The 20562-nt window shown below is 47.1% G+C and overlaps 1 protein-coding gene across 4 annotated transcripts in view; it reads right to left on the bottom strand.

The window, feature by feature from the left end:
- The window catches only part of DHX38 (DEAH-box helicase 38), a 450894-nt gene that overhangs the window by 142018 nt on the left and 288314 nt on the right, over nt 1-20562 (bottom strand). For all 4 annotated transcript variants that reach the window (XM_029608272.1, XM_029608271.1, XM_029608270.1 and 1 more), the window contains one exon: nt 16558-16665. In XM_029608272.1, the coding sequence (XP_029464132.1) occupies nt 16558-16665 (108 nt within the window). The remainder of the gene's footprint in view (nt 1-16557; nt 16666-20562) is intronic.

The raw sequence follows: 20562 nt of genomic DNA, 5'->3' as shown, positions 1-20562 counted from the left end.
TGGAAGCTCCATCCACTTTTCCACGCAAACAGCCTAACACCACCACTTGAACCCATAGCGAGCTGAAAGCTAGCCGCTTTGCCAAACCCTCCTGCAAGAAGGCTAGAATGTGGGCTATCGAGGCCCTCTTAGGGGAAACTTTCAATCTACTATACCAAGAATCAAAAACTTTCCAGACTTGAACGTATGTAAGAGAGGTGGACGTTTTGCGAGACCGCAAAAGAGTGGAAATAACCGAATCCGGATACCCCTTCTTTCTCAACTGCCGCCTCTCATAAGCCAAGCCACTAGACAAAAGCGATCCACCTGGTCGAAAAATTCTGGACCCTGCTGCAGGAGATTCGAAAGGTGACCCAGATGGAGCGGGCCGTCCACTGCTAGGTTGCGAAGTCCACAAACCAAGGACTCCTTGGCCATTCCGGAGCGACCAGCACCACTGTCCCCGGATGGGCTTCTATTTTTCTCACGACCTTGCCTACCAGAGGCTAAGGAGAGAATGCGTAGAGCAGAATGTCTCTAGGCAAAGGAAGGACAAAGGCATCTACTCCTTCCGTCCCGTGCTCCCTTCTGCGACTGAAGAAGCGCGGTGCCTTGGCATTCCCCCTTGTTGCCAGTAAATCCAAATGGGGAAACCCTCACTGATAAGTGATCAACTGGAACGCCTTGTCGGACAGTTCCCACTCTCCAGGATCCAATCTTTGACGGCTCAGAAAATCTGCTTCAACGTTGTCGACCCCGGCTAGATGATAAGCCACTATCCTGAGAATATGTACCTCTGCCCAGGCCATGAGCTCGTCCGCTTCTGTAGCCACAGGACGGCTCTTTGTTCCTCCTTGCCGGTTGACGTACGCCACCGTTGTTGCGTTGTCGAAGAGAATGCTCACCGACCGACGATGAACCAGAGGCAAGAACTTCTATAAAGCCAACTGTACCGCTCTTGTCTCCAGACGGTTGATGGACCATTACGTCTCCTGCTGTGTCCACTGGCCTTGCACCAAACTGCCCCCCAACCGGAAAGGCTGGCATCAGTCGTCACAATGACTCACTGAGGGACTTCCAGATCCACTCCCCAAGACAAGTGTTCGGGGATCAACCACCAAGCTAGACTGGACCTGGCCAGCTCCTGGAGTGATAAGGGAACCTGAAACTCCTCCTATTTGGGACCCACCGAGAGAGCAAAGCCTATGCAAAGGCCTCATGTGGGTGAAGGCCCATGGGAACAACTCCAGAGTAGATGCCATAGAACCAAGCACTTGCAAGTAGTCCCATGCCTTGGGAAGAGGTAGAGACAATAGCCGCTGAACCTGAGACATGAGCTTGTCTATCCTCTCCTACATAAGTAATACTTTCCCTATCCGCGTATCGAACCTGGCTCCCAAAAAATACAGGACCTGAGCAGGGGACAACTGGCTCTTGGCTGAATTGATTATCCATCCCAGGGATTGAAGAGTCTGCACCACCTTGGCTATCGCCGCCACACATAGCTCCTCTGACTTTGCTCGGATGAGCCAATCGTCCAAGTAGGGATGGACCAGGATCCCCTCTCTTCGGAGAGCTGCCACCACAACCACCATCACCTTGGTAAAGTTGCAGGGGGCAGTAGCTAGACCGAAGGGACGGGCCTGAAACTGGTAATGCTTGCCAAGGATCATGAACAGAAGATACCGCTGATGATCCCCCCCCGAATCGCAATATGAAGGTATGCTTCCGTCAAATCGAGTGACGCCAGAAATTCCCTGCTTCTGACAGAGGTGATTACAGAACGCAGTGTCTCCATACGAAAACGGGGCACGCATAGAGCTCTGTTGACCTTCTTTAAATCCAAAAATCGGACAGAAGGAGCCCTCCTTCTTCGGCACCAGGAAGTAAATCGAATATCTGCCAGTCATTACTTCATCCGAAGCCATCAGGATCGCCACTCCTAGGTCCAGCAAACGAAGAGTCAGAGACACATGATGCCTTTTTTCTAGGGACCCACAGGGGGACAAGAGGAATAGATAACGCAAGGGACGAGCAAACTCTAAGGCGTAGCCGTGTTCTATAATGCTTAGAACCCAGTGGTCCGACATGATTCTGACCCACTCCTCGTAAAAGAGGGACAGCCATCTTCTGATGATCAGAACAGGGGAGAGGGCCGACAGTAACTCATTGGGATGATTTGGCTCCTGTCGCACCTGGGGTACCGCCATCGCGGATGGGCCTACTGCCGCGAAAGGAATGGGATAAAGTCTGAGATCTCCCAGACGTCTGCCTTTGGCTAAAATGCATCGGCTTAGACTGGCGAAAATGGTGCTGGCCTTGAAACGCGAATGAGGGGAACCAAAACCCCTGGACTCTTTCGACCTATCCTCCAGGAGCTTGTACACCTTATTGTCCCCCAAAGACTTAATAAGCTGCTCCAAATCATCCCCAAAAAGGAAATTCCCTCTAAACGGAAACGCCCTCAGCTGCAATTTGGAGGAAACATCGGCCGACCAATTACGGAGCCATAAAAGCCTGCGAGCCGACACCGCCAAAGTCATCGTGTGTGAAGACGTACGCAGAAGATCATACAGGGCATCCACCCCATATGCCACTGCCACTTCTAGATAACCCGCCTGTTCCGTCTCCTCCGGGGAAAGCTCTAGGGCACTCAGGAACTGCTGTACCCACCTGAGACTCGCCCGCTGCATCAAACTGCTGCAAACGGCCACTCGAACCCCGAAGGCCAACACTTCGAAGATTTAAGGAGAACCTCAAGCTTATGATCCTGGGGTCCTTAAGGGCAGCCGCCCCCGCCACTGGAATAGTCATATGCTTCGTGACTGCAGACACTGCTGCATCAACCTTCGGAACCTTAAGGCGATCAAGAGAGTCCTCCGGCAGCGGATATAATTTGTCCATGGCGTGCTCCATACGAAGGCTGGCTTCTGGAGTATCCCACTCCCGAAACATAAGCTGAAGCAGCATAGGATAAAACGGAAAAGTCCTAGCAGGGGGATGAAGACCAGATAGCACCGGATCCACCGTGCTCTGATCCTGAAGTGTTTCCCTGGCTGGTATACCCAATTCCGCCAGGACATGCGGAATCATGGGTTCTAATTCATCTCTTCTAAAGAGCCTAAGGACTCAAGGATCATCCCCTTCCACCTGCGCTACACGGTCGGACTCCTCATCCACATCCACCTGAAGCGGATCCCCCTGCACCACTGTCCCCTGTGTCCCGGAACCGGATCCTTCTCGGACCACCCGAATTCGGGAAACGTCAGGAGGATTCGGCCTAGGAGCCTTCGCAGGAGAGAGGACTCAGTCCCAGGCCAACCCGGAGGAGGCTCCGGATCCCCCATAGGCATAAGGCTAGCCAAATGTGCCTTATATGCATAAGCAATATGAAATAAGACGAAAATGAAGGCTGGCCCTTTAAATTTTCCCTGGGGGGTGGGAAAGGACTCCTGGGGAAACCTGGGGCATATATCATGTGGAAAAAGCTGGGGAGGCAAATCCCCTCTCCCTGCCGAGCCATCTGCATCAACATCCACAGCCCCCAAAATGGCCGCCGCTCCCGCAATCCACGGGAGCATGGCAGTTCGAGCACCACGAGGCATGATCTGGTTGCTCGCTCTGCGGGACTGATCAACCTGCTTCCCCCTTGCTCCTGCTACAGAAGCAGACTGACCCTTTCCCCCGGGGAGACACCACGAGCAGAGGTTGTCCCTGGAGAGCCAGGTTGCTGGTTCCCCACAGGCAGAGCCCACTGAAGCGCACGGCATCGTCATACTCCAAGGGAGAGGAAGGTGCTGAAATCAAAAATCGGAGCCCGGGAGGCCAAGAAAGCAGCGCCACCGAGGAAACAGCTGATTTTTTTTTTTTAACAGACTCGCAGGCCTCACCAGAGCACAACCTGCGACCTGCGGTTGTCTCTGGGCTGGGGGGGGGGGGGGGGCCGGACCACTGGTAAATCCCCCCCAGTCAGTCACCGGCTATTCCTGCTCCTGAATCACGGGAGCGAGAGGAGCTCCCCGGCTGGTCTGCCACCGAGGAGAAAAAGAAAACATCTCCTCGGGAGGCCCAGCTGTTAACTTCCTTGACTTTTTTTTTTAAGCAAACTTTGTTTTAACCAAACAAATAAGGATTCCTGACCAAAAACAAACTCTTTCTACTATTTTTTTTTCCAGTCAATCAACCAGGACCGCAGGTTCTGCCACCTTCATCTGCTAGAGACAGAGAAATACTGAAGGGAGCTGCAGGTGGCACACCATACTTACAGGGGTGCCCTTCAAGTTCTTCTCTGTCTCCATTTGCTGGAAAGGAGGCATAAAACTCAGCAGTCTGGGCTGATCCGGGAACATACGGGGAATAGGAAAATATCTACAGTACCTGAATGTAATCTGCTTTGAAGTGCCAAAAAGCAATTTTTTGATGAGCACTCCATATTGGATCAGCACCAATTTGGCTTCCACAAATATCACAGAACAGAAACTTTACTTTCCTCCAGCCAGGACACTATTCAATTCAGTTTTGATTCTTGTACTTGCTATCTTCTCCAAGACTTTTCTGCAGCTTTTTTTTTTTCTTCAATTAATTTTATTGATCGTTCTCAACATATAAATAGATGTGACCTAAGACATAACCGATGGACCAAATATAAGATCATAACAGCCTATAGCTACATAAGCTATTTTCAAGAAATAATATATTCAGAAACATATGTAGAAACAAGTAGTCCAATAAGTCACAAAGTCATAGAAAACAAGAAACCCCCATGAAATTCCCCCCCCCCCCCCGGGCCATCTCTCCTGTACATCTCTGCAGCTTTTGACTCTCTGGGTCACACTATCCTCCTATCATGACTTTCTGAGAATGGCATATCTGGTTGTCTTTTTTTGGTTTTCCTCATAACTCTAATCGTTCACAACTGATTAACGTAAATGGGTCAACAACTTCACAGTACCCATTTATATCTGGAGTACTCCAAGAATCTGCAATTTCCTCTGCACTTTTATATATATATATATATATATATATATAAATCTACTAGATAAGGGAGCCCTGACCGACGTGCCGCAAATGCGCAGTAGAGAGCAGCTCTACCGCGCATGCGCGGGCGAGCACGTCGGCCAGAGTGCCCGAAAAAAAAAATGGCGCTGGGTTGCTAGGAGCAGCGGCGACGAGCAGGAGGAGCAGTAGCGGCGGCGCGCGTGAGGGAGGGAGGGACAGCTTCCGTTATCGGTTGTGGATGAGCTGAAAGGGGAAGGGAATGAGAGAGGGGGAGTGAGTGAGGGGAGGAGAGAGTGAGGGGAGGGGGGAGGGGGGAGGGAGGAGAGAGGAGAGGGAGGAGAGGGTGAGGGGGGGAGGTGAGAGGGAGGGAGAATAGAGGGGAGGGAGGAGAGAGTGAGGGGAGGGGAGGGAGGGAGAATGAGGGGGAGGGAGTGGGAAGGGAATGGACTGAAATTTTTTTTTTAAATGTAGCCAGTTGTTACGGGCTTAACGGCTAGTATATATATATATATATATCTCATCTCTTTATGCCATCTCCTTGTATAGGTTGGTGTCACATACAAAATGTATGCAGATGACAGTTTTTCTTCCCATTGTATTCATCATAGTCTGCCACAGTTCATTTTGCTTCCATTTGTCTTCAATCTATATGGTGCTGACTCTCTGCTAATAGGCTTTCCTTGAATCTTATCCTCAGTCATTCCCCCCCCATCTCAATCCCTGACTCTTTTCAAATCTTTGGTGATACTTTTCCAATATCTCAAACAGTTCTTATCCTCAGTGCTACTCTTGATACAAATCTCTCCATGATTCAACAGATCAAGTCATAAGAACATAAGAACATGCCATACTGGGTCAGACCAAGGGTCATCAAGCCCAGCATCCTGTTTCCAACAGTGGCCAATCCAGGCCATAAGAACCTGGCAAGTACCCAAAAACTAAGTCTATTCCATGTTACCGATGCTAGTAATAGCGGTGGTTATTATCTAAGTCAACTTAATTAATAGCAGGTAATGGACTTCTCCTCCAAGAACTTATCCAATCCTTTTTTAAGTCAGTTGTTAAATGCCCCTTCTAAAAATTGAGGATACTAAGACACCTGAAGCTGATAGATACTACAACCTAATTTCTGCACTGTACTCCAAGCTCTCATTTTTCTTTCCATTGACTACTGTAATTCTTTTTATGCAGGTCTACCTCAAAACACACTGCACTCTTTACTGATCAACCAGAATTCTGCAGCACATCTACTCATTGGACACCAATTCAAGATCTCATTTTTCCTATTCTAAAATGTTTACATTTGTTACCAATATCCGGCACATTTAAATATAAAGTTGCCACCTCCATTCACAATCTCCTCTATAATAGATCAGTTTCACTCTATATATTCATACACCAGTTCAGACCCTTTGCTCTTCAAGTTAATTCCTATTGGATATCCCCCCCCCCCCCCAATGCTGCTCATCTAGCTGTTTATTTATTTAACATCTTTTCTATACCGTCGCTAAGTTATATACCATCGCAGTTTACATGTAGGCACATAAATTAATGTAGGTGGATGCGTTCTAACAGGTGCCACAAAAGGTTCAGTTACAATAAATCGTTAAAGACAATCAATTGTTTAGTGAAGTAGGTCATGACCAAGTGTACCTGAAAGGTACTGTTCACGGGTAAAAATCATATTTATAGTGTTTACAATTACGTTTATTGTGATGTAGAGTTCATAGACTATTAAAAAGCACATTCTTAGAATAGTGCTGTGTGCTGGTGCTCTTCTGCCTATTCCTGTATATTTTCTATTCTCCAGTCTCTTTATAAAATGCTTGTTTAAAAAGCCATGTTTTTAAACTTTTCTTAAAGGTTTTGAGATCTCTTTGTAATATGATCTCTAGAGGCATTGTGTTCCAAAGTGAGGGGACTGCTAAAGATAAGGCCCTTTCTCTCACTTGAGTTAGTCTTGCTGTTTTACTGAGGGAATGGTTAAGAGTGCTTTATTTGCTGATCGAAGGTTTCTGTGTGGGACGTGTACTTGTAATGCTGCGTTTAGCCAGTCCGATTTTTCATCATGTATTAGTTTATGTATGGTACATAGGGCTTTGTATTTAATTCTGTGTTTAATAGGTAGCCAATGTAATTCCGCCAGGGTTTCAGTTATATGGTCCCTCCTCCTTTTTCTGGTTAGTATTCTAGCTGCTGTGTTTTGAAGTATTTGAAGTGGCCTTAATGTTGTATTCGGGAGTCCTAGTAAAAGGGCATTACAGTAGTCCGTGTTGGAGAAAACCAGTGCCTGAAGTACTGTTCTGAAATCAGCTAGTGTTAGTAGTGGTTTTAGTTTTCTGAATACCATGAGTTTTGCATAGCCTTCTTTTACTTTTAGCGATATGTGCTGTTTTAGGTTGATTTCTGGGTCCATTATTATTCCAAGGTTTCACACTTTTTCAGCTAGTTCAATTTTCTGGTTGTCTTTGAGGTTTATTGGAGTTTGGATGATTTCAATATTTTTCCGTTCTAAGTGTAGAAATTCTGTTTTTTCAATATTAATCACAAGTTCCATTCGGTTTAGCAGTTGTTTTATAATGTCTAGGTACATGTTAGCTAGGTTTAACATTTTCTTTAATATGTCCTCGATTGGTAGAATTAGTTGAATATAGTCTGCATAAATGTAATGTATGATTCCTAGGCCTACTAGCAGATGGCATAAAGGCAGCATGTATATGTTAAAGAGGGTTGCAGACAGGGCTGATCCCTGCGGTACTCCTGTTTTGAGATTGACTTTTTCTGATAATACGTAGTTGATCTGAACTTGAAAGAACCTATTTAGATATGAACTGAACCAGGTTATTGTTTTGCTGTGTAATCCGATTTCTTCTAGTCTTTTTAATAGTATTTTATGGTTTACTGTGTCGAAGGCTGCTAAGTCTAGCATTATTAGAATGCAATGTTTACCGTTATCAAAACCTCTTAGAATGTTATCTGTTAGCGAGAGAAGTAGTGTCTCAGTGCTATAGTGCTTTCGAAATCCATGTTGAGATGGATACAGTATGTTATTATCTAGGTGTTCAGCTAGCTGTTTCTGTACTGTTTTTTTTCTATTAGTTTAGCTATTTCATGTGAGTGATCCTTTTCTATCCATGGCCCTATGCTCTGGAATTCTCTCCCATCTTGCGGCTCACACAGGATCCCAAACAATTTAAGAAATTATTAAAAACGCACTTATTTACTAAAACGTTTTAGTAATATTATGTTTCCCTCTCCAGCTGGACATTTCTCCATGCAGATAAATGAACTTAGTTTGTCTTGCTAGTTTTATTTTATGAATGTTTTCTTGTACTCCACCCCAAACTGCTTTGGAGAGGCAGATTATAAATGCTTTTAAATAAATAAAATAAAAAATAAATTTGAAAAGAAGCTTGCTGTGGAAGCAAAAGCTTATAATAAAATCTTTTTCAGGTACATTTGAAGAAAAAGCTTGCAAAAGGGAGTCAGCTGGACCATTAGATGATCAAGGGGTAAAAGGGGACACTAAGGGGGTAATTTTCAAAGGAGTTACGCGCATAAATGTAACTACTATTGTAGCAATTTTCAAAAGCCATTTACTCACGTAAAGTGCACTTTTGCGAATAAATCCTATGGACGATTCAATGGCATATATTGTAGCAATTTTCAAAAGCCCACTTACTCGAGTAAAGTGCATTTACATGCGTAAACCCCAGATTTACGCATGTAAATGCTTTTTAAAATCTGGCCCTTTGGGAGGACAAGGCTATAAACAGAGAGATTAAATGCATTTTTTGCTTCGGTTTTTACTGAGGAAGATGTAAGACAGATACCCATGCCAGAAGTAATATTTAAAAGTGATGAGTCAAGGGACCTGAAATAAATCTCAGTGAACCTGGAAGATGTAATAGGACAAATTGAAAACTAATGAATAGCAAATCACCTGGACCAAATATACATCCCAGAGAGCTAAAAGAAGAGAAAAGTGAAACTGTGGCCCTACTCGTAGTAATCTTAAACTATCATTTAAATCAGCTACGGTACCTGAAGATTGGAGGGTGGCCAATGTAACACTGGTTTTTAAAAAAGGGTGTATTCAGGAAACTACAGACCTTTGAGCCTGTCGTCAGTGCTGAGAAAAATGGTTGAAACTATTATAAAGAACAAAATTACTGAACATATAATAATAATTTAATGGGACAAAGCTAACAAGGATTTAGCCAAGGGACATTTCATCTCACGAATCTGCTATGTTTTTTTGAAAGTGTCAAACAGGGATAAAAATGACCAGTTGACACACTATCTAGATTTTCAGAAAGCATTTGATAAAATACTTCATGAGGAAATTAAGAAGACATGAGACAGGAGGCAATGTTCTATTGTGGATTGAGAAATGGTTAAAGACAAAAAACAGAATAGGTCTAAATGGTCCATTTTCTCAGGGATCTGTACTTGGAACACTGCTTTTTAACATTTATAAATGTCCACGAGATGGTAACAAGGCCCTGTTATAGCAAATTTTGCACATGCCCAAACCTCAATGGTTCCTACATGCCAAGTCTTATCAAATCTACAAACCAAGGTTGATTGGGCCATTCCAGAGCCACAAAAACCAATCAATCATGACGACAATATATCCTCTGGATTACTCATCGGCCAAGACAGAAATACATATAGCAGATCCCCTTGTGGCCATGCTTGGTCAGAGTGTCAAGGCCTATAGACCCCAGTTCTCTTCTGTAACTGAAAACAGAGGACTTTTGGCACTCCTATACCTCTACCATCTGCTGGAGACAGAAAAATACTGAGCGACTGGAGGTGGCACAGTTCCTTATGTGGACTAAGTACCAACAGAACTTTGCTCTCTGCCTCTATCTGCTGGGACAATGAGGAATGAACATTTAGGCCCTGGCATCCCTAAGAATTTCCTAGTTAACCATTTCATCAAAAGATAGTAATGAGGATTATCTCCACCTATTCTACCAGAAGTTCAAAACTCACCCTAATGGAATTCATTTGGTTTTTAAAACAGTCTATAAAATTTTCACTATTACGTTATATCCCTACCTTGAACTTGAGTTAACTGCTTTGTTATCTGAAACAGTTTGCCTGGCCAGATCTCTACTAATTTTAGTTTTTTAGCAAAGTAATGAATAAATTACTTACCTGATAATTTTGTTTTCCTTAGTGTAGACAGATGGATTCAGGATCAATGGGTATTCTACTCCTCTGCTAGCAGATGGGAGAGAGTCAGATTTCAAAGCTGACATCACTCTAGATATACCCCTGCAGTAACCTCAGTATTCTCTTCGAAAAGCCATTGTGGATATATCTTTGCTTAAATAACTTGATTCAACTTGAGTAAAACTTGAACTGGTTCAACTAATTTCCAAACTGGAGATCGCCAGTGCACTCAACCAATTAACGCCGACACCGGACAAACTTTGGATGTCTTAAACTAGGGGTAGGCCTCGGTTTACCTGTATTTGCTTAGTCTCGAGGTTTGCTATCCGAGGTTCTCCTTTTCTGGGGCAGCCATGGGCGGGATGCTGAGTCCATCTGTCCACAATAAGGAAAACGAAATTATCAGGTAAGTAATTTCTCCATTTCCTAGCGTCTAACCAGATGGACTCAGGACCAATGGTATGTACAAAAGCTACTCCCGGACAGGGCAGGAGGCTGCCCGTAGCCCACTTAATACTGCCCTTGCGAAGGCTGTATCTTCTCGGGCCTGAATATCCAGGCGGTAGAACCTAGAAAAGGTGTGTATGGAGGACCATGTCGCCGCCCGACAGATCTCAGCAGGCGACAGCAGCTTGGGTTTCTGCCCAAGAGACTGCCTGGGTCCTCGTAGAATGATCCTTAACCTGTAGAGGTAAGGGCTTTCCTGCCTCTATGTAGGCTGCTTTGATTACTTCTTGGATCCAGCTGGCTATGGTCGCCCCGAGGCCGCCGCTTCTTGCTTCTTCCCGTTGTGAAGAAATAACAAGCGGTCCGTTTTGCGCACCGGTTCCGATCTTTCCCGGTACTGCACTAGGAGTCTACTGACATTTAGATGGCAAAGAAAGCATGAGTCTTCCGAGTCCTCATGTTCATCCGGAGATTGTAGCGAGATGGTTTGGTTCAAGTGAAACTCGGAAACCACTTTCGGTAGGAAGGAGGGGACAGTGTGCAGTTGTATGGTTCCAGGTGTGAACCTAAGGAATGGTTCCCGACAGGATAGTGCCTGTAGTTTGGAGATGCGACGAGCTGAACATATTGCCACCAGGAATGCCGTCTTCAATGTAAAGAGGCGTAGTGGAAGACCACGTGTTAGTTTGAAGGAAGCCCCAGCTAAGAAGTCTAATACTAGATTGAGATTCCATAGAGGCACCGGCCACTTTAGGGTTGGTTGGAGTTGTTTAACCCCTTGCAGGAAGTGGGACAAATCCGGATGGGTTGTTAGCCGGATACCGTCCACTTCGACTCTGAAGCAGGCCAGTGTGGCTACTTGGACCTTGAGGGAGCTGAGTGACAACCCTTCTTCATACCATCCCTGTAGGAACTCCAGAATCATGGGAATCTTGGCTGTCCGCGGGAAAATTCCACAGTCCTCACACTAGGCTTCGAATACACTGCAGATCTGTATGTATGACAGGGATATGGAGAACTTGCGCGCTCGGAGCAGGGTGTCAATCACAGCCTTTGAGTAACCGTGCTTCTTCAGGCGAGTCCTCTCAAGGGCCAGACCGTAAGAGAATCGAGAAGAGGATCTTCGTGGAGAATCACGCCCTGCCAGAGAAGGTCCCTGTGTGGAGGTAGGCACAGAGGGTTCCCTGCAAGGAGTCTTTGCATGTCTGCGTACCATGGTCGTCTTGGCCAATCCTGAGCCACTAGTAGAACTAGTCCCCTGTGATGTTCTATCTTGCGGATGATCCTGCCCAGTAGTGGCCATGGGGGGGGGGGGGGGAAGTCGTACAGTAAGTCTTCCTCTGGCCATTTCTGGACAAGAGCATCGATTCCTTGGGATTGCGGCTCTCGTCTGCGGCTGAAGAACCTGGGGACTTGGGCACTGAGATGAGTGGCCAGTAGATCCATGGCTGGGAGGCCCCAGCGATTTAATATCAGTTGGAAGGCTGTGGTCTACAGCGTCCATTCCCCCAGGGCCAGGTTCTCTCTGCTGAGGAAGTCTGCTGAGATGTTGTCTTTTCCCATGACGTGGGAGGCCTAGATCCCTTGTAGGTTTATCTCCGCCCATGCCATGAGAGGGTCTATCTCCAGAGACACCTGCTGGCTCCTGGTTCCTCCCTGGGGGTTGATGGAAGCAACCGTTGTAGCGTTGTCCAACATTACTCGAATCGATTTGCCTCGGAATATGTGCCTGAATCGCAGGCAGGCTAGTCTGACTGCTCAAGCTTCCAGGCAGTTTACGTTCCATCCCGCCTCTTCCTCGTTCCATTATCTCTGGGCTGTCAGTTCCTGACAGTGGGCTCCCCACCCTTGCAGGCTCACATCCATGGTGAGCAAGATCCAGTTTGGTGGGAATAGGCTTACTCCTCTGCTTAGGTGGTCTTCCTGTAGCCACCAGTGGAGCTGAGAACGTACCTCTGCTGGTAGTTGGAGGTGAATTGAGTAGTCCTGGGACAGTGGGTTCCATCGTGACAGTAATTAGTGCTGGAGTGGTCGCAAATGGGCCCTTGCCCAAGGGACGAACTCCAGGGTTGATGCCATGAGGCTGAGGACTTGAAGTAGTCCCATACCTTGGGGCATGCATTGGTTATCAATTGTCATAATTGATCCATCAGTTTCCTTCTCCTCTGAGGAGGGAGGAAGACTTTGTTCTGTTTGGTGTCGAGACAGGCCCCCAGGTACTCTAGCGATTGAGAGGGCTGCAGACTGCTCTTGCCCATGTTCATGACCCAACAGAGTTCTTGACTGTGCTGGTCACCTGCCGGCTCTCTTCCGAAGACTTTGCCCTGATTAGCCAATTGTCCAGGTAAGGGTGTACCAAGATCCCTTCCTTCCTCTGTGTTGCCGCCACAACCACCATGATTTTGGTGAAGGTTCTGGGGGGGGTTGCTAGGCTGAAGGGTAGCGCTTGGAACTGGTAATGGTGACTCAGTATCGCAAAGTGCAGGAAGCACTGGTGATCCTGATGGCCTGGGATATGAAGGTAGGCTTCGGAAAAGTCCAAGGAGGTTAGGAACTCTCCCAGTTGAACTGCCATTATTATGGAGCGAAGAGTTTCCATGTAGAAGTGTAGAACCTGCAGATGATGGTTGACGTTCTTGAGATCCAATATGGACCGGAATGATCCTTCCTTCTTGGGAACAATAAAATAGATGGAATAGCACCCCGTATTTTGTTGGGGCGTGGGAACCAGGGTTATTGCCTTCAGACTGAGTAGTCTTCTTAGAGTGGTTTCTACTGCCAGTTTCTTGAAGTGGGAGTGGCATGATGACATCATAAATTTGTCTCGAGGTATGCTGCGGAACTCCAGAGAATAACCTTCTCGAATGATGTTTAGAACCCATTTGATCGACGTTATCTCGACCTATCTTTGGTAGAAGAGAGCAAGTCGACCCCCTATATCCTCTTCTTGTGGGATGGGTCGGCCCATTCTCATTGAGGATCACGGCAGGAGCCTGCCCCCAGGCCTGCTCCCCTCTTGGTCTGTCTGTTCCGAAAGGGCTGGGACCTTCCGGAGGGACAAGCTGCCTGGATCTGTGAGTTCCTGTAGGGTTCTAAAGTGCTGCGATCCTCTGCCCTTGGTTCTTCTTGGGGAAGGATGCAGAGATCTTTTACTCCTATCTTCCAGTAGCCGAGGCACTGGGGATTTGCCCCATTTGCTGGCTAACTTCTCCAATTCGCTTCTGAACAAGAGAGCTCCTCTAAAAGGCATTCTTGTGAGATTTGCTTTAGATGTCACGTCCGCAGATCAATTCCATAGCCATAATTGTCTGCAGGCTGAGGTGCACACCAGGTCTGAGCTTGCGTCCATGAGGAAGGCTGCTGCAGGTTCCATCGTCTCACCGGTATACTTTCCGGAGTTATTTGCCTCTCTCGAGAGGAGCAAGCAGGAACGTGCCACCAGTGCGCAGCAGGAAGCAATCTGCAGTGTCATTGCTATTGTGTCGAAGGCCTGCTTAAGGATGGTTCCAATAGTCTGTCCTGAGTGTCCTTCAATGCAGCCCCTCCCTCAATGGGAATCGTTGTTCGCTTTGAGATGGCACAGACCATAGTGTCCACTTTTGGGAAATGCAGGCGTTCCTTGGTCGCTGGTTCTAGAGGGTATAGGGCTTCCAAGGCCCAACCCCCTTTGAAGCTGGCCTCCGGGGCATCCTATTCCAGGTCAATCAGTTCATGGATGGCTTCCATTATTGGAAAGTAGCATGAGGCCTTATGAAGGGACACCAAAATAGGGTTCTTCTTTGGTTTTGCCATAGAGTCCCAGTGTCTTAAGAGTCTGGGAAACAAGGGCTGGTAATTCGTCCTTGTGGAAGAAGAGAAGCATGGTTCAGTATGGTTCCATTCCTGGAGGGATTTCTCCTTCTTCCAGGGAGTCTCTCTCATCATCTGAGGTGTCTGAGTCCTGGTTAGGCGAGCATGTCTTGAGGCATCTGAGCCAGGCTGGGAGGATCTTGTGCTTCCGGCAGGGGTTGAGCCTGGGGCGCAGCTGGGGCTGATTGAGCCTGAACGAAGGCTTGCAGTCCTTGGAAAAATTCCAACCAGGAGAAGGTCCCTGGGTCCACGTTAACCCCAGGGGGAGTCGGAGTAGGGGCCCCAGAGGCACCCTCCTGTGGGGAAGCCATCTCGGAGATGCATAGGTCCGGGGAGCTATAGTCAGTAGTTCCAGAACCATCTCCCAACAGTAGGGGGCCAGGCTTTGGTTCCCCCAGGCTTCATCGCAATGTCGACATAGGCAGGACTCCAATTCAGGCTGCGCGGCTCTTATGTGGCAGGCTGTGCAAAGCGCGTGCCTTCTGGCCTTCTTGGGTGCCGGTGCCATTGTCTCTATGTGTTTGCACGTGTGCAGTTGTAAACACGGCTGTGAGTGTAGATATGCGTTCGGGTGCGCTCAGTTGCGCGCAGCTATGCGCATGTTTGTATTGGATGCGCGCAAGTTAGGCGCATCGGCCGCCCTGCTTGCCCCGTGCGTACTGCCGGTTGAGAAGGGAAGATGGCACCGACGACGCCCGCGCGCAAGATGGCGCCTCCCCAGAGGGTCTCCATGTATGTGGACCCTTGCACCGGATCGGGGCCTAGCCCAACCAAGGCTGCTCAACCCGATCGGTGCTCCCTTCTAACCTCGCCGCGGACGGATTAGAATCGGCAATCCGAGCACTGGAAACCGGAGACCTGAATTTAAAGATTTTTTCTTACCTCGTCTCGGCGCTTACCGATCTTGTGTCCGACAGTCTCCAGCTGCGGGGGTAGAGGGAATTACCTTCACCGCCGTGCTCGTTTCTGTACCCGCTGCTTTTCAGCCACACTGGGGGCTAAGTAAATGTCGGGAACTGGTTACCGGACTAAGGCACACATCTGAGGGATATCAGAGATCAACCTCAGGAATTCTCGACTGGGGGAGGGACCCTTAGGTATCACCACAGGAGAGCGGGGCTTGATCTTCCTTAAGGTAAATTTTGTTTCTTCTTTGCTGTAATTCTTAACACTATTCTAGTGTGTGGGATAGTGTCCGCATCTGCTAGGAGATAGAGAGATATTTAAGATCTGAGGTTACTGCAGGGGTATATCTAGAGTGACGTCAGCTTTGAAATCTGACTCAGTCTCCCATCTACTAGCAGAAGAGCACAATACCCATTGGTCCTGAGTCCATCTGGCTACACGCTAGGAAATCTTTCTTTGCTTCTGCTATCATCAGTTTGTACTGTTTTGCATTAGTTTTATAAGCTCCTTATTAATGGCAATTTTATTTTTATGCTACTCCTATTTCACACACCCCCACTAGCATCCGCAGCTCTAACCAGCTCCAACCCCAGTACACAGTAAGCAAGCCTAGACATTTTTATGCCCCATCCCCAGTGTACACCATAAAGCAAACCTAGTCACCTCCATGTCCTCTCCCCAGTGTGCACTAATCAAGCAATGCTACCATCTTCAAACCACACAGCACGCAAGCCTACTCATCTCCACACCCCTCCTCCCCAAGTGTACATCAATCAAGCAGCACTACCTCATCTTCAAACCCTGCACACAGCAAGCAAACCCAGCCATTTCCATACACCCCTCACTCTGCAGTGTGCGCCCATCAAGCAGCTCTACCCCTCTACCCCCAGCATACAAATCAATCAAATAGGCCTACCCATTTCACTAAACCCCTGTGCACACAATGCAGTGCAACTCATCTCCCCAACATCAATACTACAAGCAGTACTACCCCCCCCCATACATACACAGTGCAAACAAGTCTACCCAATCCCCTCAGTGAGCACACAAGCACTACCACCATTTGTTGTACATACTGCAGTCAATCCTACCTTCAATCCAGAGCAAACAGGCCTAATCATCTTCCTAGTACATACATTCTTCCCAACACACACAGTGCCAGCCGTCACTCCTCCAAACACATATGGTACTTACCTTTAGTTTACAGTAACCAGAGTCAATGACAAACATGATGCCATCAACAGTCAGTGATGTCTCAGCAATATTAGTAGCAACAACACATTTCCTAATGCCATCTGGAGCCTGAAGGACACAAGAGAGAAAGGGTTAATCATGCACAAGGAAAATCTCAATCATGGAAGGCCTGTTTACGAGTCTGAGTGCTTCTGAAAGTCTATCACACAGCATGCTTGTCCCTAAAAATATCAACTCCTTTTGAAATAGTAACTATCCCTGTATGACAAGAGCATATAAATCCACCCCTTCTGTAAAACTGCCAACTCGGAAGATGGCCTGCCTCTATTCTCCCTCATACTGCTGGTGTTTAACTTACTTCTTAATGATATATATTTAATTTTTACCTCTTTCTTCCTTCCTAATATGCTTCATTTATTATCTATTTGTAATCTAATAATCTGAACACCATATCTGTATGTATCAATTACTTATGTACTCAATGCCTTGCTACTTTCTGTAATCCACCTTTGGTCTACATTTAGAAAAAAAGGCAGGATATCAAAAATCTTTAAATAAACTAAATGGCTCTCTTTCATCGTTTGGCCAGTCTACCCTCCTCTAAATCCTGTCTCTGCCTGCCTCATATTTCTCCCCATTCTTTCACAGCCCAAAACTAATATCCTTTCATGGGCAAGGCACATGCTGACAGCAGCTCTCTTCTCTTCTGTGGCCTTCTTTTTGACCATTCTTCTGTCAAATTCATCAGATTCTTTTTCTCTTGTCTCTGAATACAGCAAAATTGCTTACCTTGTAATAGGTGTTATCCCAGGACAGCAGGATGTAGTCCTCACATATGACGTCAGTAACGGAGCCCTAGTGCGGGAAAAACTTCTGTCAAAGTTTCTAGAAACTTTTGACTGGCCCTGTGAGGCCACTGAGCATGCCCAGCATGCCATGGATATTCTCTGCCACAGGGGTCTCATTCTAGTCTCGTATGTAGCAATAAGCTTTAGCAAAATAAAATAATAAAAGGTAACCTACCCAACTCCGCGGGGAGGCGGGCGGGTTCTGTGAGAACTACATCCTGCTGTCCTGGGATAACACCTATTACAAGGTAAGCAATTTTGCTTTATCCCAGGTCAAACAGGATGCTAGTCCTCACATATGGGTTATTAGCAAGCTAGAGGCTGAGTCATTTTGGATTGAGGCAACAGTGAAGTATTGTTGATGAAATGAGTCAGCCGAAGATCATATAGCATTGGTTGTAGAAGGAGTTGGGTTTAAACTGGAAACAAGTTCTTTAAGACAGATTGTCCATAGGCTGAATCTTGACTTCCTTCTTTATCCAAGCAGTAATGAGCTGCAAAGGTGTGAAGAGAACTCCATGTTGCAGCTTTACAGATGTCAAGGATTGACACTGAACGATAGTGTGCTACTGTGGTTGACATTGCTCTTACTGAAAGTGCCTTTACTCGCCCTTGGAGAGGAAGCCTGCTTTTTCATAGCAAAACTGTATGCAATCTGCTAGCCAGTTGGATAGAGTATGTTTTCCCACTGGTTTACCCGGTTTGTTTGGATCATAGGAAATACAAAGTTGATTGGATTTCCTGTGGGATGTAGTGCAGTTTAAATAAAAGGATAGTGCACGTTTACAGTCCAAGGTATGTAAGGCTGTTTCTCCTGGGTGAGAATGAGGCCTTGGGAAAAATGTGGGTAAAACTATGGATTGGTTCAAGTGGAATTCCGTAACCACCTTGGGAAGGAATTTTGGATGTGGACGGAGAACCACTCTGTCTTGTAGGAATTTTGTGTAAGGTGGATAAGTGACAAGTGCTTGTAACTCACTAACCCTTCTAGCTGATGTAATGGCTATGAGGAAGATAGTCTTCCATGTGAGAAATTTAATATCACAGGAATCAATGGGTTCAAAGGGAGAACACATGAGCCTTGTCAATACCAAATTCAGATCCCATTCTGTGACAGGGGTCCGAATTGGCGGTTTGAGATGAGTTAAGCCTCTCATAAACCTGCTGACAAGAGGTTGTGTGGAGATCGGTGCATCTGCTATCTTGTTATGGTAAACAGAAATTGCACTTAAGTGTACCCTTACAGATGAAGTCTGGAGACCAGATTCCGAAAGATGGTATAAGTAATTTAGCAGAGATATGGTGGAGCAGGTGAATCTTTTCCATTTGGAAGAGTAGTTCTTTCGTGTGGAAGGCTTACGTGAAGCTATAAGCACTTGAGAGATATGGGTTGAAAGATTGAGGGGTTGTAAGATTAAGCTTTCAACATCCAAGCTGTCAGGGCTAGGGATTGGAGGTTGGGATGGCGCAACCGACCCTGATCCTGAGTTATGAGATTCGGAGCTACTCCCAGGCGAATTGGATCCCTGACTGAGAGGTCTAGAAGTGTGGGAAACCATACTTGTCAAGGTCAATATGGGACTATGAGTATCATTGACCCCTTGTCCTGTTGTAGCTTCACTAGAGTTTTGGTTATGAGCGGTATCGGAGGATACGCATATAGTAGGCCTGAGTTCCAAGGGCGAGCAAGGCGTCCTTGGCTGGCTGGTTGTTCTGTTTGTTTAGAGAACAGAAATTGTCCACTTTGTGATTCAGATGTGACGCAAAGAGTTCTATGATTGGTTGTCCCCAATGTTGAAATATTCTGGTTACTACTGAGGAATCCAGGGACCATTCGTGTGGGTGGAACTGACGACTGAGGCGATCTACCAGGACGGTGTGAATGCCTGTCAGGTAAGTTGCACAGAGAAACATTGAGTGGTCGAGGGCCCAGCTCCAAATCTGTGCAGCTTCTTGACAGAGGAGATACGATCCCGTACCTCCTTGTTTGTTGATGTACCACATGGCAACTATGTTGTCTGTTTGGATGAGAACAGTCTTGTGTGAAAGGCAGTCCTTGAACGCATGTAACGCATAGGGGTAGATTTTCAAACCGCGCGATTTGGCGTACTTTTGCTGGCACATCAGGCGCAAGCAAAAGTACGCAGGATTTTAGTAGATACGCGCGTAGCCGCGCGTATCCGCTAAAATCCGGGATCGGCGCGTGCAAGGCTATCAATTCCGTATAGCCGGCGCACGCCGAGCCGCGCAGCCTACCCCCGTTCCCTCCGAGGCCGCTCCGAAATCGGAGCGGCCTCGGAGGGAACTTTCTTTTGCCCTCCCCTCACCTTCCCCTCCCTTCCCCTACCTAACCCACCCGCCCGGCCCTGTCTAAACCCCCCCCCCTTACCTTTGTCGGGGGATTTACGCCTCCCGGAGGGAGATGTAAATCCCCGCGCGCCAGCGGGCCGCTAGCGCGCAGGGACGCGACCTGGGGGCGGGTCCGGAGGGCGCGGCCACGCCCCCAGGTCCGCCCCCGGAACGCTCCCGACACGCCCCGAGGTTCGGGCCCGCCCCCCGACACGCCCCCCTCAGAAAACCCCGGGACTTACGCGAGTCCCGGGGCTCTGTGCGCGCCGGTAAGCCTATGTAAAATAGGCTCACCGGCACGCAGGGCTCTTAAAATCCGCCCCATAGCGTATAGCTCGAAGCTCCAGAAAATTGATTTTTATTTATTTATTTAACATTTTTCTATACCGGCATTCGTAGGACACATCATGTCGGTTTACAAGTAACTAGGAAAGGAAATTACAACGAACGGGGAAGGGGGCTAGCAGGATAATGTATAAAAGTACAGGTGAGGAGAGTCAACGAGCAGAGTTACAACTTTTGCATTCATGCTAGGGTTAGATATGCAAGTGAAATATATACAATGCTAAGGGGGCATGTGCACTTAAGAACTTAGCATATAGAACTTATTTACAGTATGAAGGAGGCAAGTGCACGTATGTACAGATAAATGCTGGTGCAGGGGGGAGGAAGAGAGGGAGGGAGCGGGAAGGGAGAGGAGAAAGGGAAAAGGAGCAGGGGGGTGTGGAGGGAAGAAACAGTGGTACAATTGAGCCAGGGTATTTTCAGGGAGAGCTTGCTACGGGGTGAAGAGGGCGGGGTAGGCGGA

The sequence above is a fragment of the Rhinatrema bivittatum genome, chromosome 7, assembly GCF_901001135.1.
Source record: "Rhinatrema bivittatum chromosome 7, aRhiBiv1.1, whole genome shotgun sequence".
In the NCBI taxonomy this organism is placed as follows: domain Eukaryota; kingdom Metazoa; phylum Chordata; class Amphibia; order Gymnophiona; family Rhinatrematidae; genus Rhinatrema; species Rhinatrema bivittatum.
This window is presented reverse-complemented; position numbering and strand designations above follow the sequence as displayed.